General features: G+C 50.5%; 12 protein-coding genes across 12 annotated transcripts; 9 read left to right on the top strand and 3 right to left on the bottom strand.

The window, feature by feature from the left end:
- Positions 1 to 150: 150 nt before the first annotated feature.
- On the top strand, positions 151 to 6,153 carry SNOG_08212 (hypothetical protein; the record flags this gene model as incomplete). Its single annotated transcript, XM_001798482.1, has 1 exon — positions 151 to 6,153. The coding sequence occupies one exon, from the start codon at positions 151 to 153 to the stop codon at positions 6,151 to 6,153; it is 6,003 nt and encodes a 2,000-aa protein (XP_001798534.1).
- Positions 6,154 to 7,140: 987 nt separating this feature from the next.
- Positions 7,141 to 7,365, top strand: SNOG_08211 (hypothetical protein; the record flags this gene model as incomplete). Its single annotated transcript, XM_001798481.1, has 1 exon — positions 7,141 to 7,365. One exon carries the CDS (start codon positions 7,141 to 7,143, stop codon positions 7,363 to 7,365), a length of 225 nt encoding a protein of 74 aa, XP_001798533.1.
- Positions 7,366 to 8,028: 663 nt separating this feature from the next.
- Positions 8,029 to 8,344, top strand: SNOG_08210 (hypothetical protein; the record flags this gene model as incomplete). Its single annotated transcript, XM_001798480.1, has 2 exons — positions 8,029 to 8,113; positions 8,142 to 8,344. 2 exons carry the CDS (start codon positions 8,029 to 8,031, stop codon positions 8,342 to 8,344), a joined length of 288 nt encoding a protein of 95 aa, XP_001798532.1.
- A 668-nt stretch (positions 8,345 to 9,012) lies between these two features.
- Positions 9,013 to 9,488, top strand: SNOG_08209 (hypothetical protein; the record flags this gene model as incomplete). Its single annotated transcript, XM_001798479.1, has 2 exons — positions 9,013 to 9,203; positions 9,371 to 9,488. The coding sequence occupies 2 exons, from the start codon at positions 9,013 to 9,015 to the stop codon at positions 9,486 to 9,488; spliced, it is 309 nt and encodes a 102-aa protein (XP_001798531.1).
- Positions 9,489 to 10,519: 1,031 nt separating this feature from the next.
- Positions 10,520 to 10,808, bottom strand: SNOG_08208 (hypothetical protein; the record flags this gene model as incomplete). Its single annotated transcript, XM_001798478.1, has 2 exons — positions 10,520 to 10,687; positions 10,722 to 10,808. The coding sequence occupies 2 exons, from the start codon at positions 10,806 to 10,808 to the stop codon at positions 10,520 to 10,522; spliced, it is 255 nt and encodes an 84-aa protein (XP_001798530.1).
- Positions 10,809 to 11,101: 293 nt separating this feature from the next.
- On the bottom strand, positions 11,102 to 11,417 carry SNOG_08207 (hypothetical protein; the record flags this gene model as incomplete). The annotated part of the gene is made up of 2 exons (XM_001798477.1): positions 11,102 to 11,216; positions 11,386 to 11,417. The coding sequence occupies 2 exons, from the start codon at positions 11,415 to 11,417 to the stop codon at positions 11,102 to 11,104; spliced, it is 147 nt and encodes a 48-aa protein (XP_001798529.1).
- Positions 11,418 to 12,092: 675 nt separating this feature from the next.
- SNOG_08206 (hypothetical protein) lies at positions 12,093 to 12,531 on the top strand (the record flags this gene model as incomplete). The annotated part of the gene is made up of 3 exons (XM_001798476.1): positions 12,093 to 12,204; positions 12,266 to 12,337; positions 12,386 to 12,531. The coding sequence occupies 3 exons, from the start codon at positions 12,093 to 12,095 to the stop codon at positions 12,529 to 12,531; spliced, it is 330 nt and encodes a 109-aa protein (XP_001798528.1).
- A 2,610-nt stretch (positions 12,532 to 15,141) lies between these two features.
- SNOG_08205 (hypothetical protein) lies at positions 15,142 to 15,695 on the top strand (the record flags this gene model as incomplete). The annotated part of the gene is made up of 3 exons (XM_001798475.1): positions 15,142 to 15,186; positions 15,348 to 15,606; positions 15,658 to 15,695. 3 exons carry the CDS (start codon positions 15,142 to 15,144, stop codon positions 15,693 to 15,695), a joined length of 342 nt encoding a protein of 113 aa, XP_001798527.1.
- Positions 15,696 to 15,909: 214 nt separating this feature from the next.
- On the top strand, positions 15,910 to 16,188 carry SNOG_08204 (hypothetical protein; the record flags this gene model as incomplete). The annotated part of the gene is made up of 2 exons (XM_001798474.1): positions 15,910 to 16,102; positions 16,157 to 16,188. 2 exons carry the CDS (start codon positions 15,910 to 15,912, stop codon positions 16,186 to 16,188), a joined length of 225 nt encoding a protein of 74 aa, XP_001798526.1.
- A 938-nt stretch (positions 16,189 to 17,126) lies between these two features.
- Positions 17,127 to 17,402, top strand: SNOG_08203 (hypothetical protein; the record flags this gene model as incomplete). The annotated part of the gene is made up of 3 exons (XM_001798473.1): positions 17,127 to 17,209; positions 17,239 to 17,309; positions 17,368 to 17,402. The coding sequence occupies 3 exons, from the start codon at positions 17,127 to 17,129 to the stop codon at positions 17,400 to 17,402; spliced, it is 189 nt and encodes a 62-aa protein (XP_001798525.1).
- A 1,288-nt stretch (positions 17,403 to 18,690) lies between these two features.
- On the top strand, positions 18,691 to 21,618 carry SNOG_08202 (hypothetical protein; the record flags this gene model as incomplete). The annotated part of the gene is made up of 3 exons (XM_001798472.1): positions 18,691 to 18,766; positions 18,854 to 20,966; positions 21,018 to 21,618. The coding sequence occupies 3 exons, from the start codon at positions 18,691 to 18,693 to the stop codon at positions 21,616 to 21,618; spliced, it is 2,790 nt and encodes a 929-aa protein (XP_001798524.1).
- A 1,359-nt stretch (positions 21,619 to 22,977) lies between these two features.
- SNOG_08201 (hypothetical protein) lies at positions 22,978 to 23,754 on the bottom strand (the record flags this gene model as incomplete). The annotated part of the gene is made up of 1 exon (XM_001798471.1): positions 22,978 to 23,754. The coding sequence occupies one exon, from the start codon at positions 23,752 to 23,754 to the stop codon at positions 22,978 to 22,980; it is 777 nt and encodes a 258-aa protein (XP_001798523.1).
- Positions 23,755 to 24,108: the final 354 nt, after the last annotated feature.

Raw genomic sequence — 24,108 nt, 5'->3', positions numbered from 1 at the left:
TAGCTTCTCGCTCGCCTCCAGGCTCTTCGTAATAACACCAAACTACCTTCTACCGCCCCAATCATGGTATGTCCTAACCTGGCATCTGTATAGCTCCAGGATATGCGCCGAATGCGCAAAAGTTCCCAACCCCCATCATCACGTGCTGACATGTCGCAGTCCAAGGTCTCTTCATGGCGGCCACTCAACGTCGAATACGAGCAGGAGGCCGAAGATGAGGTCGACGACACCCAGGAAATCCAAATCGAAGAAGCTCTCAAGCTCTACCAGACCGCCCTAAAGTACCATTCCGAAGGACCCGAATCTTTCGACAAGACTGCTGCAGCCTACCGCGAGCTGTTCGCATCCGAGATCTTCAAATACAATGAATCCCTGTCTGAGTATCAACGACATGAGGCCTTTGGCGAGAGCTTGGTCTTCGACTCTATACTAGAGGAAGATTTCGAGGCAGGGCCTGCGCAAACCACCGGCGCGGCCGATTCTGCTCCCAATACCCTCCCGCAGATATTACATCTATCGTACAAGAATCATGGCCAGTTTCTGCTCGAGTCGATGCAGTACTGGGTCAGCCAGCATGGCGCCATACCGCAAATGGAGGGCTGGAACAACATTCGCGGAGCCTTGAACTACTTTTCAGAAGCTCTGGACAAGGAAGATACGGACCTGGACCTGTGGCTACGCGCTGCGTCGGTCTCTGCGATGCTCGGCAGCAAGCGCTTGACGCGTTACTGCTTGGAAGCCGTCCTGGACGGAAATGATGAGCTGTGGGAAAATCTCCTGCGGCTCCCCGGACTGGAAGAGGGCTTCGCTGGCCACCAACTACGCGAGCTCGTGGAGCGCTTGGAAGACAACGTATCCCTGATGCAGGCGCCACTGTCTTCAATGAAGCGCAAGAAGCTGTCCGACACGATCAAGAAACGCTTGAATCCCTTCTCATTCGCGCCTCTTCCAGCCGATGTCGCCCATGCCGATGTGCGACCGATGCTCACCCAACCGGCTCAGCGCGTCGTGTTGACTCCAACGAAGTGGGACTGGGCAGGTTTGGGTGAAACTATCTTGCAGCAGTTCATGGCAGAGTCTCAGGGCATAGCCACCAACATGGCTTCGGGATCGAGCATAAATTTCAATATCCCGCCAGATGATCTGACACCTGAACCTATCGAGCTGGAGCCAGCAGCGGCGGTAATCACCCCGTCCTCACTCCTTGAGGCTGCAGAAGGGGTAGAAGTTGCTGGTGCAGTAGATGTGGCAGCCAAACGGGAGAAGTCAGCGGAAGACGACATCGACAAGAGCATCGTGCAGGCACAGGAGGGTGCACCCGAGACTAAAGATGCGGCATCTTCGTCTGCCATCGCACTGGACGCCGTGCCGGCTCCATCGCGAAAGCGCTCCACCGATTCTGCTGGCCTGCCCGAGACTGCTGATGGCGCTCGCTCTAGAAGTAAACGTATCCGAGCTCGTGACACAATCACTGAACCAAGTGCTGGAGGTGATGCTGTCGCGCAGGAGGCGAACAAGCAGCTGGACGAGCAGCTCGAGCAATACACTCACGCTGACCAATGCCTGTACGAGATCGTTAAGGACATCTACGCACGGTTAGGCGTCGAGGACGTTCAGGATCCTACCAACTTGCGGGGTCTCCTTGCAAATCTTCCGCCGCCTCCATCATGCAGTGCGTTTGACAAAGCAGCCTGCGACATGTTCTCGGCCCTTCAAAGTGGAAACGGCAAAGCAGCACAGATTTTGCTCAGCAACGAATCCTTCGATCTAGTCGGAGTCACGCGTGAGGCCGGTCTGAATGCCTTCCTCGGCTATGCAAAAGCTGGCACCGGTCAGACTTCCAGTAAACCGCCTCTAGAGAATCAAAAGCTAGGGACGTTCGCTCGCATCGTGAACGAAGGGTGGCTTTCTACCAAAGAAGTAGCATTCGCCTGGGTAGAATTTCTCCTCTCTTGCGACCGATTTCCAGCGCAAGAAGTCGAAGACCATAAAGTGGCTCCATCGAGCTACATGCAGTTCAAATGGAGTGACGAACTGAAACGTAATTTAGTTCAGATCATTGTGAACTTGGATGATTACATACACGAATGTATGCTAGAGCGGATCGCCAGCCTCAATACCCGCATACTCGCGGAAGAACATCAGTCTTGCACATACAATTTCACAACTTTCGATGAGTCGCAGGCCGAGATTATAGAAACTCTATTCGAACTGCATCTGGACATCTACTCCCTGATCAAGCACCCTCACAGTCAGGTTGACAGTGCAACTCAGATCCTGCAGAGCGATCGTTTAGAGCGGTGGTCAACACTTGCACGAGAGATTGTGCAACTCCGTTCTGCATGCCGCTCCAACTTGAACATGGATGATCTCAACATGCGACACATCTGGGCTTCGGTGTTCCAAATGAGCGTCAACGATGACATACCTCCGGAGCACGTTGTCTCCGCTATTGCGGAGCTGAAGGCCATCCTTGACGCGCAAGGTGATCGTACGATCCAAGTCCAAAACAACGCGATCATGCCGGAGATGTGTATCGCCGCGGTAGAACGCGAATTAGTCCGTATCAGCATGAAAGACTTTTTCCTGAAAGTCTTCGACCATGATGAGAAAGATCCTGTGACTGTTATTGAAAGCTTGGAGCCGATACTGGAGGAAAACCACGAGCAGAACACGCCAGCGGAGGCTACAACCGAGTCCAATGATCCAGATGGTGATGCAGCAAGCTCCTCGACTTTAAGCAATGGCACAAACGAGCAGACGGCAGTGCTGACTGATCAGCCTTCGCCTATCGTTGAAATGCGGAAGTTTCTGGATGCAGCCAACGTGAATGTACGTGTGTCGCTGTGGCACCGGCTGCGGGAAGCATACGAAGCGATAGAGTACTCACCAAAGGTCTTATCGTGTTATCTGCGAATCATTGAAACCTTCGTGACGGATTTCAAATCGACCAACTTCCAGGAGCTATCGGATGTCGAGCGGCAGGTCAAGCTTTTGACACGATTTCGCGTTATCGATGACCTGATTACAAAAACTCTACAGATCATCAAAGACGACAAGTCTGCATTTGATTGTCTCTCCTATGAGCATGTGCAGTCCTCGATGGCCTCTATCGTGCAGCTCTTGCATATTCTGTCTGCCGCAGACATGTTCAGAGACATGATCCGTATTGGCCATGTTGCGATGCCCCGGGTTGAAGCTCTTCCTGCCCAGGCCTTTGTGAACATGTCAACCAAACTGGACGATATGCACATTCGACTCTGGATGGTGCAGTATCACCTGCTCAAAGAAGCATTGTCACAGAATGCCGAGAACTTCCCTACTCCTTCAGAGGACTTGTTCGAATTCTTGAGACATGTACACCACGCCACTGGCGTTCGCCGCTTTTGCCATCAGTCCAGCCGTCATTTCTTACGTCTCGCAAAAGACGAGATGCTCCGTCTTGACGATGTCATCGATGCGAATAGCCGCGATACAGAGCTCTGCCAGGTGCTGCACGATCTGTACGGTCTCAAACTATTCATTGAGCCTCTCGAGTGCCAAGATTTTTCCTCCACTCCGGACATCCTCGACAAGAAGACTGCATTCGGCATCTTGCCCTTCGTCATGTCACAGGTTAAGAAAGTGGATCTCAAGGATCTACCAAAGACCGAGCTCAGAGGCACAATCGACAAGGTTCACGCGGCTCTTGGTAGACCCAAGCAACACAAAGACCTATCTTTTAACCACAAGCTCATCACAGCCTGGTTCAAATCACCAATTCATCCAGCCTCCTTGCTTAATTGTTTGAAAGGCGTTGGCTCGCTTTCTGCAAAGCATGTTCCAGCTGAAGAAGCTGTGGCTGCATCGATGGGCTGGTATTATCTCATGGGCGACATCAGCCTGAGCAAGTTTCGTTCGCAGAAGCGAATGACGCAAGGTCCAACTGAAGACCTCAGCTATGCGCAAGCATTTTTTATTCAAGACCTCGAGTATTCTACCGATCGCTGGGAAACATGGTACCGTCTTGCACAGGTCAACGATCTGCAGCTCGAAGAGGTAGTCTCGTGGACTGCAGACAAGATCAATAGTGGTAGTATCGAATTGATCAACCACCAGCGTGGCGCCATCAACTGCTATACTATGGCAGTAGCATGTGCCGTCCGCGAGGCCGATGCCCAATCTCAAAGCCGAGTTGGGCAAATGTATACCGAGTTTGCAAACCGCATGTATGCCTCATCTCGGGAGCCTTTCAGTATGGAAGCATTCCAATTCAGGGAAAACGAAAAGAAGTTCTGCAATCCGCAGTACCAGACTGGGGTGATAAAAGAGCCCATGTTTCAACCCCTGTATTTGTACACCGCCTGGAAAATTGCGAATACACTTTACAAGCGAGCGATCCAGGAAAACCCCAACAAGTGGTGGAACTACTACATGCTTGGAAAATGTAGTTGGAAGATGTGGAGTACAAACGAGGACGACAAGAACTACACGGCCGCCATTGGGGCGCCTCCCTCTACCAATCGCGTGCAGCCAACATGGGTCTCAGTCACCGACGCCATCATCAACGCTATTGACACATTGCCCAACAAGAAGGGACGTAGCAGTGAGCCTATTCTGGAACCGCACTATAAGCTTGTCTCCATTGCACACAAGCTCTTTCAAAAACGAGCAATCGACCATGTGAAAGGGGTAGAGCTGTTATCACACACGTCCTTTTCGAAGAATGTCGCTCCACCTGAGAACGCAGAGGGTTGGGAGCGCTACATCCTTGCAGTACTGAAGTCCTTGCGCTCAGCCGACAAATCGAGCTGGCACCATCGCATTATATCTCGATCAGCACATATTATCTTCGACGAAGGCAAAGATAGCATGATGGCCCATGGCGCAAAGCACGAGCTGACGCAGCAGATGTTCACTAAGACAATGGCCGTACAAGTTTGGAAGCCCGAAAACGAGCGACCTGGCAGGCATTTCGTGTATACTACCCGCTACACCAGATTCTTCGTTGACCTTCTAGACTTGACGGGAGACAAGGCCAACTTCGAAGCTCTAGCGAAGCGAGTGCGGAGGAAGACTGCTGACTTTTTCGAACACTCAAAACTGTGGCAAGATCTGTGTATGCGGTACCTGAAGATGCTGCGAAAGTTGGGTAACATTCCTGAGGGCCAGGAAGACTCTGCGTTCAAGTCGGTCAACCAGGAGGAGTTTAACACCCTCGCTTTACGGATGGAGGCTTGGTGCCAGAACCCGCTCACCCAACATCCAGTGTTGGACATTCTGCGCGACGCCATCGAACTCAAGCGCCTCAATAACGGCCTCATGAAGCCACTACAGATCGATGATCTCATTGGGGATACTTACGCACTGTTGTATACGACTATTGGCCCCAGCCTACCACCTCTGCCGTCAGAGCAACAGCAACAACAACTTGTGCCATCCACGCAGCCTTTCATCGCACAACACGGCGGTGCTTTACCGATATCATCATTGATGCAAGTACAGGTAGACGGGGCTGGGGATCGCACGAACCAGACTCCATTCGCAATCTATCATCCGAGCCAGCTTCTAGGTCCACAAATGCAGGCTCCACAACCCGAGCCAGTCGTGAAGCCACGAGCAAAGGCTGTCGGACGCAGAGAGATTGGTCGCAGGGCAGAGGCATGTGTACAGAAACCCGTCACCAGCGCTGCTGCCTCTCAATCCACTGCTATGCCCATTCGGTCGCCGCCTCCTCTCAACGCCACTATACCCACCTTCTCCCCACGCAACTTGTCGCCAGACAAGTCAGCCCAGCCGACTACAACTCCAGCTGAGCAACCCGACCTCTCTTTCGACCAAAGCGGCTCGGCCACCGCAGCAGCAAGCGTCAACAACGACGACCAAGAGCCCGAGGTCAGCGCTCCACCCTCTGCCCACTACGACGACGCAGACGATGAGTCCGAACTCAGTGAGCTCGACGAAGAGGAAGTCCAAGAAATCGAGCAAGAAATTATAGCGCCCCGACGCTCAGTATCCATCGCGGCAAAACCCATGTTCCCAAACCTGTTCGCCGAGCGCAAGAGCACCGAGAAACAGGCTGAAGGCAATGATGTCAGCGATACTATCCACGTCCAGCGACCTGGTGCGAAAGGCAAGGAAGCTGGGAATGGAGACAAGATGGATGTAGAATAGGTGTCTGCATCGCCGTATTGGGACCCTGTTCGCGATGGGACTTCGTCTTATTGGGATATCGTTCGCGGCGGGGCCTCTCTTCCCGAGGGTTCTTCGGCTCAGTTCTCTCTTGGGTACTGGGATCCTGCTCGCGATGGGTGAGGAGTTACTTGTTTTGTGGTCTTTCTGTAATACCAGTTGTAAAGTAGCATGGTTTTGGAGTAGGGGTTAGCATTGCGAATGAGGCGTGTAGGTGGATAAATCGTCTTGTATGTTTAGATACCCTGATTTGCTAGGGCTTGTAGATGTTATTGCATTGTGTTACTTTAAACTTTGTAGGTGTACCTCTGGGATATGTGATGTTGAGAGCGTCTTTTCAAACTATCATCACTTGATGTTTTCCTTGCGCTACGATAGACGTTTCCTCGGTAGTCGTTGCCTAAATTTCGAAGCTTCGAATTAGGACACACGACATGCAAGACTCGGGTTTCTCTTGACTTGCACTGCGGGATGGACATTGGGGCGTAGTTTTGTACTGTGAACTTATCTTACCGTACATACATCCAGATATCGAGGGAGTCTCTGTCCCAGAGCTCAATTCGTTAGAATTAGAAATAGGGGATTCAGATAGAAAATCGACTCGCTGCTCCGCTTGCTGCACCAATGTTGCGTCTCGAGGAAGGTTGCGCAGAGATGGCTCAATCGGGACTCACTGCTGCTCCTGCTACCAATGATATGACATAACCACAATCTTACTCATTGCTGCTCTGTGCTTTTACTCTTCACACTCATCTTTTATCGTTGTAGCTCAGTTTCTCAGATACTTTTCACTCACTGGCGCGTACTAGCGCAATTGTAACTTCTCTCTCTATATAAGCAAAGGCCTGCTCCTCACAAACAAAACATAGACGACTCAATTCTTCTCTCCTCTAATCCATCAGCCAAATCCACCTCCACCAGCCTTCATCACCAACAACCCCACCAACAACAAACCAACGAATCTTCAAGATGAAAATCTCCCAGCTGCTCGTGGGCCTCGCCATGCTTGCCTCTCCCATCTTTGCCGCGCCCACCGAGGCTGTCTCCAAGGACTTGTCGAGCCCTCAGTGCGTTTCGTGGATGGTGCGCTGTCGTATTTCCCGCGGCATCCTTGAGGACTGCGTCAACAACAAGTGGCACGACAAGATCAAGTGCATTAAGGGCTGCTATGCCGACGAGACCCGCTGCAACTAGAGGTTAAGGACTTGGAGGTAATTGGTTGAGAGGAGGTTTATCACACTCTTGGGTGAGTGGGAAGGGGAGCGAATGCTAATTGCTTCTACAGGACTCATTACTGCTTTCAACATTGATTCTCGGAATTTTCTGTGCTTGACGGATGTGGAGATGGAACTTTGGAAGCCTCGAGCCTTGACTGGGTACAGCAGGATGGATATGGAACAAGGGCGGCTCCTTAATACGTGACTGATACCATGTTCAATGGACGGCAATACTTCTTCACTTTTCTGCCATCTACGTGCCCGTGACGCTATGTGCCGACCAGATGAGAGTAAATTCTACATCACTTCACAATCCTGCATTGCGGTCATACTTGTGTTTGGAGCACTTATCCTCAATGTTTGTACGAGTCACAGGCTCAATTGTCCTAAGCTTCCCACGGTCGGGTAACACCAACAGCCTCCCGTCTGCACGGGCTGCAAACTCCCTTCACCTGCGCGAACACTCAGTCACTGACTCATCTGTTTGCAGACCTTAGTCCCATTAGATAAAGCGACCGATTCCTGCCTCACCCATACTCCCTCTTTACCCACCCCGACTCCTACTCTCAAACACCACCCTCTACTTCAATCGCCTCAACCACAAGCAACATCCCAGGAGCCTCCATCTACCTAGCTCAGTATGAAGCTCGCTTTCATGGTCGTCCTCATGGTCGTCCTCACCCTCATGATTGTCGCTCCAGTTTCCGCTGATGCCATTATGGCGCGTAAGGGGGGCGGTGGCGGCGGTGGCAGGGGGGGGCAAGAAACCGAAGCCCAAGGGCGAGAAGCCCGATGAGCCAAAAACCGACTGCAAGGCAGGATCCAAGAAGTGTGGTTCAGGCGACAATGCCGAAGAGTTCTGGCTCTACAATTGCAACAGCGCCGGCAGTTGGGAGCAGGGAACAGACTGTACTAACGGATGCGTCGGCGGCCCAAATGATCCCCACTGCTGGTAGAGACATGGCTTGATACTCTTGCGGGAGTGTACTCACCGGGGTGGTGACTTGACAACATCGGATTGACAGTGAGTGGACAGTCTAATCACACCCCTTTCTATAGCGCTGATTTTGTTATAGGTCATCGAGGACATTGACCTTGAGCAACGAGAATCGGAATTGATACTGGGGGAATGTGGATAGATGGTGGGACTGAGTACAAGGGATACTCCATTATCTACCAAACATCATGGTTCTCATGTTCAAAGTGCCCTTGATGTAATAATGACAATGTGCGTGCGTTCGTCCTCCATGCCCCAAGGTGATCTGCTCTTGCTGTTACTATCTGTCCCGTCTAGAGGCTCAAAGCGTTTGTTCCAATCACCACAGAATCCAGTTAACTATCTGATCTTTGCTCCCATCCTCTACCGCTCTTTTGAAGGCAGCTGACTGCTTCAGACGCATCAGCATCCCGCTTACCTGCCTCACCTGATCACACGAACCTCTGAAGATCCCGCGATTGGGGTATTATGCGTATATAGCCAGACTTCTTCTCCTCGACTACTACTCACCTCCATCATACTTCCCTCACACTCCAAGCCCACCTTCAAGCCCACCTTCAAGCTTCCTCTACGCTCCCACCACAGTCTAAGACAACAACGAAAAGACTCGTCCTCATCAATATCACCATGAGGCTGTCGTCTACCCTCGTTGGCCTCTTCATGCTCGCCCGTCCCATCTTGGCTAAGGACCCCCCCAAAATGATTCCCGGCTGGAAGTGCCGCGACTACGACTTCAAGTGTCTTGATGGCGCACAGATTGGTTACTGCATGGACAAGGGTTGGCACACCAGTGAGGCCCGCGTTGGTCCTTATGCCAAGTGCGTCATGCGGGAGGGCAAGCCTTACTGCACGCATGGCTAAACGGCGTACGCCCTGGCGAGGTGTTGGGTGTGTGTCCACGCACATTGATGGCTCGATGTCACGGAGAGGTCGAGGTAGGGGCGCTACAACATTAGCAATCGAAGCTTTACTGAAAACTTGGTAGGATCTATCTCGACAGGGTGGGTATGGTCTACCATTTTTTCGATTACTGGGTCTTCCAGATACTGGAGTGTACGGGAACAGACTGGAGTGTGTTTTGTGTGTTACTAGTGATATATTAAACACGGCTTTGGATCTATGTGCACTGTGAAATATTCTTAAAGGACTGACATTTCAACTACCAATATACATTTCACAATTCATCAGATTTTACTTCCTCAAACAGCCGACCTATATTGATTCGAGTCTTCAACGTGGTTTCTAAGACAATATTTCCAGTGGCAATATGTTCATGTTGGCTACCATCCTCACCAACTTGCTTCATCAGAACCTGACATGGATGTGCTTATTCTGAAAGGGCCTTGGGTGCATCCATTATGAGGCAATCATCGCTAAACGTGCGTGCGGCGGCTGTATTGGTCATTACCGCTTTACGAAACTTCTCACAAGTGGCCGCATGGATAAAGCCAAGCACCTATTGTAATTGCAGTCATTAAATAACTTCTTGAATATGTGGTATTGTACCTTGCGCCACTTTATGCAAGTCAGAAGGAAGGGGACTGCTTCATTCTGATAGAGAGCTGAAAGATGTTGCAATGAGCCACGAATAATTTGGTCAGCAAATTGGCCGGACTTTTCTGAGAGAGCGAAGACCATAGTGTGTACTGTGCGGGCGACTCGGCAGATGATCATTCTTAAGAATGTAATCCCTGAAGCTATGCTCGAAAAATGTGAAGTCTATAGTCATGGTAGCCACTCCTCCAGACTGCAATCACAATAACCATCCAGTCCGCGATGACGACTCACGTTTCAAAAGAACGACAAAGCTCTGAAATGGAAAAATACTTCTTCACTAAAACAAGGTACGCTCAGACGTCCTTTGCCTGATTGTATCATCAGTGAAGAGACACGCGTTGGTAAAACCAACTATCGACGTCACCTACCTATCAGCCGTGTACGTGCTCTCACTCGTTTACCTCATCTTCGTGCCCATCTCCACAGCCACCTTTACTCCTGTTTGCTTCCCGCGCGTCGCGGGCACTAGCTTCCCAGACTGAGGATTGAGCTTATATAGCTGATGTGAAACCCATCTTCTCCTCTTCTTTCCTACACGCACCTCATCAACTTCAACTACTCGACAAAGCAAACTCGACTACTCCTTCAAACCAAAATCCGTCACCTCTGCACCTTCAACATGAAGTTCCTGTGCACCCTCATTGTCATTGCGGCCTATGTCATCGCCGTCTCCGCCAAGACCGACTGCGCAGCCTCCGACCAATGCAGCCCCAACGGCTCCATGCGGTGCGGTTGGTGTTCCTAGCTACGTCACTATTATCATCCTACTTCTAACGCACTGACCAGGCGTTTTTCGCCGTCGAGGCGCCGTCATGCATTGCGTGAACGGCTGTTGGGTGGCCGGAGACATCTGCGGTATCGGACATTGTAAGATTGCCCTCGCCATAGGACATGAAGGGTCTCGTGTGACTTCGCTAATTTGTCAAAAGGTCAGAACAGCCCGACCCCTCACTGTGACTGAGGTCCTCTCTTGTGAAAGCGGGAACATTTCGTGGGATACTGTGACAGAACCAACTGGATGGAGGCAGATACAGAGCCAGGGACCAGGTGGATAGTGAATAATGAGGCTTTCATGTGCCAGCCTATGGCACCTGAACTTATGTCATGATATTAAATCTATCTTTGTGGTCCCGTAAATGTTCTCGCTGTCGTGCCTCACTTACTGCACACGGTTGGTTTTGTGATGTGAAGAGCTAATTGGCGTTTGCGCGCCCCGCTTCATCTCTCGCAGATTACGGCGGGTCCGCTTCCGGCCTGTCATGTTCCTTCTACACCTGTTTAACTGTAATGTTTTTTGCATTTGTTCTTCTCCTGTCCCCCAAGCTTGAATCAATACACTCGTCTTGGCAGGACATTGCTCACGCTTCATGCCCCACTCCCTGTGAACCTTCAACAACGCAAAAACTGACAATCCTTACACTACAATATGAGGCTCATACTTACCCCTCCAAGATAATCTCCTTTTTGAAGTCCATAATTTCTGTGCCTGCTAATCGCGACCCATGTGCTGCATCCAGTATCTACTGCGGCCACCCCCGTGTGACACCAGGCGCGCAATCACTTGCAATCACTTTCTCCGAATTCAATGTACTTTATAGAAACCTCCTGTCGAAAATTACGTCTAGACCTTCAAGTATGGGGTTTGAAGATATTGGCGGACAATATGGATCTCGCGTCGGGCATGAAACAATGTCGCATCTACTGATGCTCCTACCATGCTGTAGGAAGGTATTCAATTGCAAATGCAACCCATGCTTAATGATTGCCCATCCGTCCATTCGAGGAGATTTAAATCTGTAACAGTATATTTTGACTGATTTCAGTGCGCTAATGTTCGTAGTGTTGTGGCATCTAGCAGCGTTAGCGTACCGTATGTAGCTCAACCATGGAACAACGAAACCGCTCGGGCAAGGCTCGATAATGTCGTCAAAATTTGGTCACGATATAGTTTCAAAATTACACTAGCATATCAGGCCTTATAGTCACTTCAAGCGATCCATGGATGCACGAATGATCCCACTTTTATTGAAAAGCCTTGTAATTGTAAACTCGCACTCGTTCCAGCTCTACCCACGTCTCTGTTTTCCAGCATCCCTCTTCAGAGCAAAAATCATTTCACAAACTCGTCGAATACAACTACTACACCCAAGATGAAGCTCTCCGACACTGTTATCGTCGCCTGTGTGACTCTTCTCCCCGTCGCCCTTGCCGCGGACTATAGTGCTGGATGCAGTGACAAAAATATGGGCGAGTCCATGTGCGGTAAGTACATGCCCTCCTCATAATCGTCACTGAAGGAATATGGTGACTAACCTTTGCATAGGTGGGATCGGTCACAGACGCCTCAGACGATGCTACAAAGGCTTGTGGAGAAACTTTCAATGCCCGAGAGGATGTAAGTTATACTCCGATGCTGTACTTGCGCGATGTTGATTCGATGTAGGCACTCCAATTCCTTTTGCCCAGTGCTCGACATACGAATTTACTTGGATGGTTGACCCACCCGTAAATCTGACTGTCGCCACAAACATCACCGTGCCCGCCGATTTGACTGTCGCAAACAACTCAACGGAGCTGCCCGTTCACTAAATCTTTTGAGATGCAATGATCATCGGAGAGCTCCGGCGATGTCGCCTGCTGCTAACCGAAACTTCGATAGGATCGAGTAGCAGAAATATTGGCATCCTGCCGGCAAAATTATAGACTATTGATTGGTAGAAACACTTGTATCGAGTTACTTCTTAACATATGATACCGCGTTCACTCTCAATTCATCCATTTAATCACTGCTGTGCGTGGAATCATTGCACTGTGAAAATACTAAGCTCTCGAATAGTTCCAAGCAATCGCGGAGATTGAAGTGTGAGCTGAAACGGAAATATAGGTGCACTCTGTGCGACCATCGTTTGTACACAAGTGACTAGCTGTGTCCCTGTTGTGTATCCATTGGAAGCCGCAGCAAGCCGGACAATATCCAGACTCGACAAAATGAGGCTTAGCGGCGATGAGGCTGAATAGACTTATTGCACTACTTTAATTGTGATTCTATGAGCCTCGAGTGTTCATAATATATGGTTACCATTCTTTACTTCTAATACTTATGCAGGCCCCATGATCGAGGTTCATGCTCAAATATAGCTTGGCTCATTGAGCCATTTCAGCGAAGCTTCAATGGACACTGCCGCAGAGTAGACAAATGGTCCTACGATGTCACCACGTCGACATCCCGTTACCTGGGAGTGACACAAGAAAGCTTTTAGTAAGTCTCATCGCCCTATCGTGTTTCACTTTTCCCGGACCTTGAACAGAAGCCCGACCATGGAGCTACTACATATGCTACTGGCCCCCATATTTCCTCGGAGAATCGTGGTTGATGCTAAAAAAACCACTAGATTCAATACGTCCTCCTCCCGATATTTCACAGCCGAGACTGCCATCGCTTCCACGAAAGTGCCAGCATGGGTGTTTGGCAACTCCAGGTCGAATTTCAAGAGGACGCTCACGTACGAGGTATCAGATAATTGGCTGCCAATGCTATGTTGTTACGAAGGTAGCCATCTAGATCAGTGCATTGAGCAAGAACATGTCATTTGCTGACTTGATCAATTGTCGTTCCCGATGGTCCTTCTGAAAACTTCAGTATGTATCACCGTTCCGCTACATGCGCCCTAGAACTGCTGTCCGAATTTGCGCTGTTTCCCGCTCTTGTCACTTCTTGCGCAAGAAGTGACAGAGCGAGACGGGTAACACGAGGCGGACCATTAGCCGCTCCGACTTTGACTCGCCATTGCCACAAGACACAAATTTCAGCACAATATCGCAACCGTAAAAGTTCTTGCCCTTGATGGCGTAAGCTTAGACCTCTTTGAAAGAATACATATTCTGCCCTCCACTTCCTGTTTTACTCTGGACCCCACTTTCCAATCGGACAACTCCACTTTTACTCCTACTACCAATAATCCCTCGAACAGCCACTACATAGACAGCCCCAAGATGCAGTTCACTAACTTCGTTGCCGCTATGGCATTCATCTTTGTCGCTTTCGCGATCGACCCGACGGCCCGCTGCAAGCCTTGCCCCATCCTCGATGGCAAGCAGTGCGGTCCTCCTATCAACAATAACGTTCAGCAGTGCAAGACCACGAAAAAGGGCCTATGCTGGGAAATCATTACACTGCAATGAGCAGCAGTATGAGACTTGTAAGCCGATGATGTACTGCTGCTGCTCTTGGGGCGCAATTTCTGACTGTGCTGGTATAGGTGTCGAGAACGATGGATTCCACTGCGCCGTTGTGACTGGCATTTAACTCTTCGACTGGCTTCACCATTCTGCGTGGAGAAGAGAACATTCCATTTCACAACGCAGCCGTTGGGGCCGGGTAGCAAGCAGAGAAATGCATTTCGCGAAATTCAACAATATTTTCGCTTTCGCTGGTCCCGACACCGCTTGAGATTACTATAGGTAGCGAAGAAGGTGGTACGCAATACACATAGATGTGGTAAGCTAAGGTTCGGATAATCGGGAAGTTGGTCACTGTGGTATTGTCGTTTCCAAGGTTGCGTATCCAATAGACCCCCTCTTTGCCAAAAACCCCTTCAATTTACTGGTTAAATGATTCCTAACTCTTTATTAGCTGAAATTTTTATGGCTCATAGACTCAAGGTCTAAAGTCGACCGTGGTAGCCAGTACTGTAGACTTTTGCCTAAGCACTGAGCGTAGGAGCTTCGGATCGAGGGGCCGAAGATACATACATATACAAGCATAAATCTACTTTGAAGGGAGACACATTCCGTACGCAACGCACCGATATCAAGAATCACAGGCTTCGTTCAAACCTTTCTCCGAGGCCTACGACACGCTTCAATCCATCTACACGTCCCCTGCCCAAGCTCCATCCCCCATCAACCAGCAGCAAATCATGCACTTCTCTAGATCCATCACCCTACTAGCTCTCGGCGCCATTGCTGCCGCCAAATATCTACCTCCACATTGCGATAGGATATGCCCCAGTTCCCATCACGGCAAGAGAATCTGCGACGGGCCCAATTTTATAATGGAGTGTCAACATCGTGACAGGCGTCCGCCTGGCGGGTGCTACAAAACTATACTTCTCTGCCTTGAGACCTTATGTGAGCGAATAATTGCGCTGATCAACTCCAAGTACTAAGGGCCTAACATTTCGACAGGTAAAGACGACGATGGTGAGCAGGCGCGCTGTACCAACTGGAATGCGACCTCGGCAGGTGAGTCTTGAGCGACGGTGGTATGGTCACGGCTGGACCAATAAGCGGATGGTGATACAGAAGAAGATGGTCACTGCTGAACCGACGAACGGATGACGATCACGGAGGAGCTAGTATTAATACACTCAAATTGCCATTTCCACTTGCCTACACCTCACCAGCTCAAGCTTCGTTTGTCAAAGCTAAACTACAGTGCCACGAATCCAAATATGTACCTCGTCACTCTCCTTGCTCTTGCCTACACCTTCTTCAGCGTCGCCATCGCCAAGATCCCGCCCCCAGACTGCTCGAATTGTCCCGACATCGGCGCCAAACGCTGCCACTACGCAAACTTCAAGCGTCAGGTCCAGGAGTGCAAATATGACACGAAAGTAGCCCATGGGTGCTGGAAGACATTCCAGAGTTGTGGCCTACATACCTGTAAGTCACAGTTGGTCAGGTTTGCGCAACAGAGGGCTGAAATTGCGACAGGTACCGAAGATGGCGGAGCACACTGCTGGGAGAACTAGATGCTGGGATGGGATTGGGCGAGCGTGCGCAGATAGCGGTCACCGCTGGACCAATTAGTGGATTGTACAAACGGAGGAGATATTCACATTCTTGAGCGTTATTTCCTGTCATTCACTTCAGCTTCATCTCCATCCTACTTTAGTTGATCTACCAATCATCCAGCCAAGCTGCACCCCGATCGATCAACCATAAGAATACCCCATTGATCTCACAATGCACATCCTCAACCTCACCCTCTTCTTCGCTTTCGTCGGCGCCGCCGATGCCAACTTCCAGGGCTGCACACCTTGCCGCACGGTGGATGCCAGGCAATGCGCAGGACAAGGCTCAGAGCAACGGCTCGAGGAATGCGTATCTGACGGAACGCCCTACGGTGGATGCTGGAAAAAGCTGCAACAGTGCTCGTGTAGGTTCACTGCGCCTATACGGTTTGAAACAATAAAAACTAAAACGTTCGCAGGCAGTAAGGCAGGTGGAGCGCACTGCACGTAGTAGGTGTGATAGTACTATGGGCAGGAGCAATACAGAGAGAAGGCAGTCACTGCTGGACAAATTGGGGGCTTGTATAAAGGGAGGAGCAAGATGGTGTCTCTGTTTACCCTTCATCTTTTAGCAACTCTACTTCTGCTTCTTCTACCACACAATACTACATGTTATCCCATCACACTGCTGCACAAAGTTCGCCTTTCCTAAATTGCAACTCACGCTACAATGAATGGGTTGGCTATTCGCGCTGTTCTGGCCCGACAATCACGATTGTAAGTTACGCCCAACGACCTGGGACTGAGACAGTCAAACCGTGGTCATGCGTATTGCGAGAAGAACTAGATGATGAGGTGAGAGCGTGTGGGAAGGGTCACAGCTGGACCAATACGGAAAGCGGCGGAAGGTGTGGGAGTCACTGGGTGAGACACTGTTGTTGTTGGTTTTTTTGCAAATTTCTGAACAGAAGCTTCGAGTTTACAGTCCAGCTACTTGTTTTTGCATATTTGTAACGTCTACTCATATTGCGTATGTCACAATGGCAGAGAACTCGATCAACATATCGTTTGCAAGACCAGAACTCGTGTTTCCACAATCTGCCTAACCTGTTAAGTCTGGAGAAGATTATGACAGGACACCGCATGTCGCCTCTCACCTCTCACCTCTCACCTCTCACCTCTCACCTCTCACCTCTCACCTCTCACCTCTCACCTCTCACCTCTCACCTCTCACCTCTCACCTCTCACCTCTCACCTCTCACCTCTCACCTCTCACCTCTCACCTCTCACCTCTCACCTCTCACCTCACTCGCCTCTGCCCACGTAGGTATAAAGAGCCTCTGCTCCAACTGATGTCTTCCTCATAAACCCTCGCCCTCGACTCGACAGACGACGATCCTCGAAATAAATAAACCGCGTCTCAAACAACCGACCGACCAACAAGAAACAATGCAATTCCTCATCACCATCCTCCTGGCCCTCTCCGCCACGGTCCTCGTCTCCGCCAAGCACCACCCCAACCCCAAGAAACCGTGCGATCACTGCGAAAGATGAAGGCCAGACTTTGTGTGGCAACAAGAGCGATGGATCGTCCGTCGGTGTCATCTGCACCAACCACTGCTGGGTGGTCAAGTAAGTGCTTACCCTGGTCCTTGTGCTCGCGTAGATGTAAAAGCTGACGTTATGATAGCCCTGACCAGCACTGTTAAGTGCGAGATGGAGTGAGGTGGAGATAGATGACTTGGTGGGATACTTTAGTTGAAGGTTTGAGGTGTCGATGGAGCAGTGGATGGACCTGTGGACTGTGAAGTCGGGAGAATTGAAAGTTCTTCTTCGAAGTATTGTGTCCTTTGGGTGATACATTCAGTTTTGAAATGCGTGATTTGATGTTGCGAAGTTTTGGCAAGCAACTGATGTGCAGATAGAGTGCTGACATGAAGTTCGTGTGTCACGTGATGGTGCACCCATCTATGGTCGGGATCTTCAGTCTTCGATCGATCCTGATCTACAGAACTACTAGAGCAGCTTCTCCATGCAGCGAATCTTACATTTGGATGATATTTCTGCTCGCGTGAGTTCAATGTTTGGATGTGTTTTGATGTTGTTATTGGTCACGGGGTCTACCTAGTCTCAAGTCCATGGATGCAGGTGCGCCACATGTGCAGCGTACCTCGAAATGCGGCCTGTCGAAACCTTCTGAAACGAAATTTCAACGGCTCTTCCGGCAAGCGCTCACCCAATCAGACCTGACGCCTCGCGCTTCTTGACAGCATAAACGTTTTGATTAAACGCTTCCAGGGACCAATTATGTGAAACCACGACGTGGAGCGCCCATGTTCACGATAGGTAAGGCGCACAGCTATGCCAGCTGAAAACGAGAGATAGGATCGGACCGGAGTATGCGATGCAAGAATAGCTCTGAAGATTCGATAATACGAGCGTTACGTACCCCAAGGTTGAAGAATCCACGAGGTCCCAGTAGCGTTGCACTCCGCAAAAGGTCCGCGAACTGGCCTAGGCGATCTTCTGCAAAACAAGGCAAACGCACGGGTTGTCCCCTGGTCTCGACCAAAAATACTTTGCCGGAGCCCGCGTTGACAAGCACCGGCGTCTATGCGAGGAGCTGCCTGGCCAATGATGGTGCAGGATCAGGGCTCATAGCCAAGCACTGGCGGCGTCATTTGGCGTGCCCTTTTGTTCTGCGCGGCTTCTTTGAGCGCTGATCCCGCGACCACTTTCCTTCATCACGAGCCCATTGTGCGCTTTCCTCTCCGTCATTTTCCTTGCATTGTCTCTGATACACTTTATTGCCTGACGCTCGCTAGAGTCACTTGAGATCGTCTTTGCCGCCGCAGAGAGATCCTAGCAGAAATGCACTGAGCACCTGAATCCCTAGCTTGCCTGTCGTTACACACATACACCACTGCAACCACTGTAGCAGGTAAAGCCCGCCACATCACACTCGCTCAACCCTCCGTACACATCTCGCTCTGCAATGAACACGCTACACAACATGCTCCCGCGGGACGGGAGCGTCGGGGATAAGTTCAAGGAACTGCTCAATAATGACCCATTAGGAGCGAAGGTGCGTACCTGCCCCAAGCTGTGCAGCTTCCAGGACAGCAGCTAACGACAGCAGGTACAACAAACATCGGTCCTCGTCGCCATAGGCACAGCTCTCGGAATCAGTGCCGCCATCTTCCTCGTCTTCCTCCTGTTGCGCCCCTTCAACACCATCGTCTACGCGCCCCGTCTCCGCCATGCCGACGAGAAGCACCGCCCGCCGCCCATGGACAAAAGTCTGTTCGCCTGGTACCGGCCTGTGTTCAAGACCAACGAGGATGCATACGTACACATGATTGGACTAGACGCAACCATATTCCTGCGCTTCGCTCGCATGTGCAGGAACATGTTCGTCGTGCTGTCCATCGTTGGATGTGGCATAATCATCCCTGTGAACGTCATCAAGGGAGTCGAGTTCAACAAGAAAGGCAATTTTGCTGGTGTTGAGGCCATCATGCTGATGACACCAAAAAGCCTGTTTGGCCCCATCTTGTGGGCTTTTGTTGTTGTTGCCTATCTTTTCAACATCATTGTCTGTGGGTTTCTGTGGTGGACATATCGTGCAGTACATCGCCTGCGAAGAAATTATCTTGAGGGATCAGAATACCAGAATGCGCTGCACTCTCGCACGCTTATGATTACCGACATAAAGAGGAACTTTCGCTCAGACCAAGGCCTTGTCGAGATCACAGACAGCCTGCGTACCACGCCTGAAGTTCCGCGCGCTACCGTTGGGAGGAACGTAAAAGATATTCCCGATCTCATCGAAGAACACGAAAAGGCAGTCATCCAGCTGGAGTCTGTGCTGGCAAAGTACCTCAAGAACCCGAATCAGCTGCCCGCTACACGTCCACTATGTGCACCAAGCAAGAAGGACCCCGAGTTCACCGACAAGAAGCAAAAGGTGGACGCAATCGACTACCTCACAGCCCGCATCCAGCGCCTCGAAGGTCAAATCAAGGAGGCCCGTGAGACAGTGGACAAAAGAGACGCCATGCCATACGGCTTCGCTAGCTACGAGACAATCGAGTCAGCTCATACCGTTGCGTATGCAGCACGTAACAAGCACCCCAAGGGAACAACTGTGCGTCTGGCTCCCAAGCCAAAGGATGTCATCTGGAAGAACTTGCTCCTAGACGCAAAGACAAGACGCTGGAGACGCTTCATCAACCATGGATGGATCTCATTGTTGACGATATTGTACTTCATTCCCAACGCCCTCATTGCCATTTTCTTGTCAAAGCTTCCCAACCTGGCCTTGGTGTGGGAGGCGTTCAGTGTAGAACTGAACAGGCACCCGGGGTTCTGGGCGGTCGTGCAAGGTATTCTAGCACCCGCGCTTACCTCGCTCTTCTACTACTTCCTGCCCATCATCTTCCGTCGCCTGTCAATGAGAGCAGGCGATTTCACAAAGACCTCACGAGAGCGCCACGTCACTGCTCAGTTGTACAACTTCTTCGTCTTTAACAACCTCTTCGTTTTCTCGTTGTTCAGCGCAGCTTTCGGCATGATCACTCTCGTTGTCAAATATGCCAGGGACGAGCACCAGCCATTCATGCAGATCATCCGCGAGATTCAGATTTTCGACACGATCATGCAGACCTTGTGCAACGTCTCGCCTTTCTGGGTGACATGGCTTGTGCAGCGTAACCTCGGTGCGGCTATCGATCTGTCACAGGTTGCCAATCTCGCTTGGGGTTCCTTCTCACGCAAATTCTTGAACCCTACACCAAGGGAGCTCATCACCCGAACCGCCCCACCTCCATTCGACTACGCCAGTTACTACAACTACTTTCTTTTCTACTCAACCGTAGCGCTATGCTTTGCGCCCTTGCAACCTGTCACGCTTGTCGTCGTAGCCTTCTACTTCTCGATCGACTCGTGGATGAAGAAGTATCTGCTCATGTACGTCTTCTGTACCAAGAACGAATCTGGTGGTCTGTACTGGCGTATCCTTTTCAACCGAATGTTGGTCGGTGTGATGCTCTCAAACTGCATCATTGCACTACTGTGCGTCGCGCGTGGCTTTGATCTGAAATGGACAATGCTCGGAGCCATGGTTCCACTGCCGCTTGGACTAGTGGCTTTCAAGTTCTACTGCAAGAACACTTTCGACAACTCCATCAAGTACTACACGATTGGCGACATTATCAAGAAGGGCTCCGAGGCACCGCCTCCTATTGACAAAGAATCGCGGAGGCGGGATCGCGTCGCTGTGCGCTTTGGGTAAGTTCAGCGTGAAAGGACATCACGTGATAATTGCTAACGTTCGAATAGCCACCCTGCTCTCTATCAGAAACTCACCGTTCCGATGGTTCACGAGAAGAGCAAACATCTTCTGGCCGAGGTTTATCGCGGTCGTCTCGATGGCGATCTCGGTGACACAGCCGCTTTCAGCGATACTTACACCATGAAGCGCATGAGCAAAGACCACCCCGGCAAGACAGCTGCACAAACAGGACCGTTCGAGTTCGTAGCCGAGGACAATATGGATTTTGAGAACTTTAAGAACCGCCCTGAGTTCAGCGATGAGCATGGCGGCGGCGGTTCGGTGTACGGCGATGCCAGCACAATCGGTCGTCCCGATACGCCTGGCTCGGCTTTCGGTGATAGAGGAAGAAGCACATCGAGGGACTCCGCGCGGACATTGAACGACGAGCCCGGTATGACTTACCCAGCTGGGTACCACCAGACACCCAGCAACCTTCGCGAATACAGCCCCAGTCCCGCTCCTATATCGCGAATCGAGAGTAACTCGTCACCGTATGAAATACCTCCACAAACAAACTTGCTGTCCGGTGCGGCGCCCATGGGTCACGACCAATACACACCGTACAGCCCCAATCGAGACGGTCAGCAGGACTATTTCCGGAGATAATGTCTGGCACTTGAAGTGGCAGGAGAAAAAATATGCAACGAATTTCTTATGTAGATTTAAGGCATCAGCTAGCCATCGCATCGCATTTTAGATGGCGTTATGCAAGAGCCATTGAGCCTGCAAGAGGTTGTGACAACTTGTTCGCGATTCAGCGACTTGAATAGAATTATTTAATACTGCATATTCCTAACGCACCTGTAATTTCCCAAGGCGTATATTGGTGATTGATGATACAAAGCCACGATATGTCGGTTGGCGTGGGCATATGCCTGTGACTTTCAAAGCCGGTGCGAAACCACGTACCCATCCCATCATTTCGCACGCAGATGCAAACATAAACTCGATCACTCATCATGTTCCTTCTTTCCTCAAAATACCTGCGCAGTCCCGGCGTATCTCAAAAAGCCATCGAGACAGAAGATCATGTCTTTGCGCTCGGACAGCCACCTCTTCCAATAATGAAAACATCCGCACAATCGGCATATGTGCTTCTTCCCTCTACTCACTCGTCAAAAACACTTCACTTCCCTAGATGCTTTCCAAAAGAGTCGATTTGAAATCGGATGGCGCGTGGCTCTGTCTGTCTTTGTTCCCTTTGTTCTTATCAAAAAAAAACATATTTCTCATTGGATGAACACCAAAACGAAAGTACACTGCGGGCTATGGTATGGTTTTGCTGTGAGTGCTGGGAAAACCCAAAGAAGTACGGTGGAGATATCCATGTCTGAAAGAGAGGGTGTCGCGTAGCATGCGGCGCTGCTGTCTGGTGTTTGAAAAGTTACGGCGCGCCAGTACTATGTTCATTGACCGGTGGTGAGAAAGACATTTCTGGTATGGCTTTCCTTGGCTACAGGAGCTTGAGTGTATGCATACTTTAAGTTTTGCTTCTGCTCGATATAAACCACACATCTTTTGCTTTCATCACAAATCATCGAAGCAAGTGTCATGTGCTCTGGTCGACGAAAATAAAGATCAGAGAACTGGACGTGTTGCCGGCGTGACTTGTTGCCTGGACTTCAAAAACATGTCACTCCATACGTATGTGTGGCGCGCCAGCGATGAGTGGCAGTGCGATAGAATGGAATGACTCCAATACACCGAACAACTATATGTCCAAAAGAGTACAACAGATTTCCAATATTCAACTCTTCGTGAGGCGCGATTCATTCAAAGTGCTATGTATGCGAGCTATAGAATCTCTCGGGCACAGTCAATTTGAAAATGACTGGATCAGTGTGCTCATCTTAGGATGAGGCAACGTTGACATATTTTCGCGCAGCAACTATCATAAACGTCTCTCTGATGTGTTTGCTGACGAAGTATTTGTTCAATGAACGCGACAAAGCGTGTGCTCCAGCTTTATGTACACTGAGTCATATTCTTTACATCCTTCATGTCATGAGTCTCCCCATGCCGCGACTTCGTACCTCCCCTCATCTCTTCTGCCCATCCTCCTCCCCAAACCGCATACACTTCCACCGCCCTCTCCAAATGCTCCAACAACCCCATCTTCTCCTCATAAATCTCCTTCTTGTCCAGCATCTCGTCCCTCAAGACGCCCACCGTCGCACTAAATCCCTCCAACGCTCCCAGCAGCGCAAGCGACGTATCAATCGTATCCAAGTGACCCATATTCGCGCTCTTGGCTTCGTTCAGCGTCGCGAGGATCAGCTCGCGCGTACTGAACGTCTGCACGTCGATGGAGCGGAGGGTCGAGGCAATAGAGACGGTGGAGTGCAGGCTGGGCGATGGGGAGGTGTTGGTTTCTTCGGCGATATCTTCGAGGACGGAGGAGGCGCGGCTGTTGGGGCGGTCAGAGGGGTGTTGCTGGTGCTTGTAGGCCAGCGGCGAGTCTGGGATCTCGGTGGTTCGCACGTTCTGGTCATACCGGACAGTTTCTTTCGATGTCACGGCGGTTGTAGTACTGTACGGTGCAACAGGCGCGACTTGGGGAGGTGGTACGGCATCGCGCGATTTGCTGTTTGGGCCGTGGCGGAAGATGTAGCGGAGTAGGCTCTTGGGCGCCATCGTCTTGAGAATGGCAAGGTTGAGTAGATTGGGTAATTTAGCTGGACTACTATTGTCGCGAAGTTCGTGAGGAGCGAGAGTCTCGCTCAGTCTCTCACTGTAGCCCATGGGTGTTGCTGCAGAAACGCGAGACAACAGCGTTTGCGCGGGAGACAAACAAACGGAGTTCAAACATCGGCGGTGAAAGTGAAAAAGCAAAATCGATCAGATAGAAGAAAAGTGAAACTTTTGTAGGTATGGTGACGCAGTGAGGGGCCATCATGTCTAATTTGCTGTGGAATGTGGTCTTCACCAGATGTTGAGCGCATTAATCTTGCAGTCATCAAAAAGGTGACACGACAGATGAACACAAGCGATTTGATGTCATTCTTATAAAAGTTAGCCAGGTACAATAAGCTCTATGGTACTCATGTGGTTCTAATATGGCTGTTGACGTACGTTTATCGTCGACATAGCGCTCGT

Source organism: Parastagonospora nodorum (assembly GCF_000146915.1).
Source record: "Parastagonospora nodorum SN15 chromosome Unknown scaffold_12, whole genome shotgun sequence".
Classification (NCBI taxonomy): domain Eukaryota; kingdom Fungi; phylum Ascomycota; class Dothideomycetes; order Pleosporales; family Phaeosphaeriaceae; genus Parastagonospora; species Parastagonospora nodorum.
This window is presented reverse-complemented; position numbering and strand designations above follow the sequence as displayed.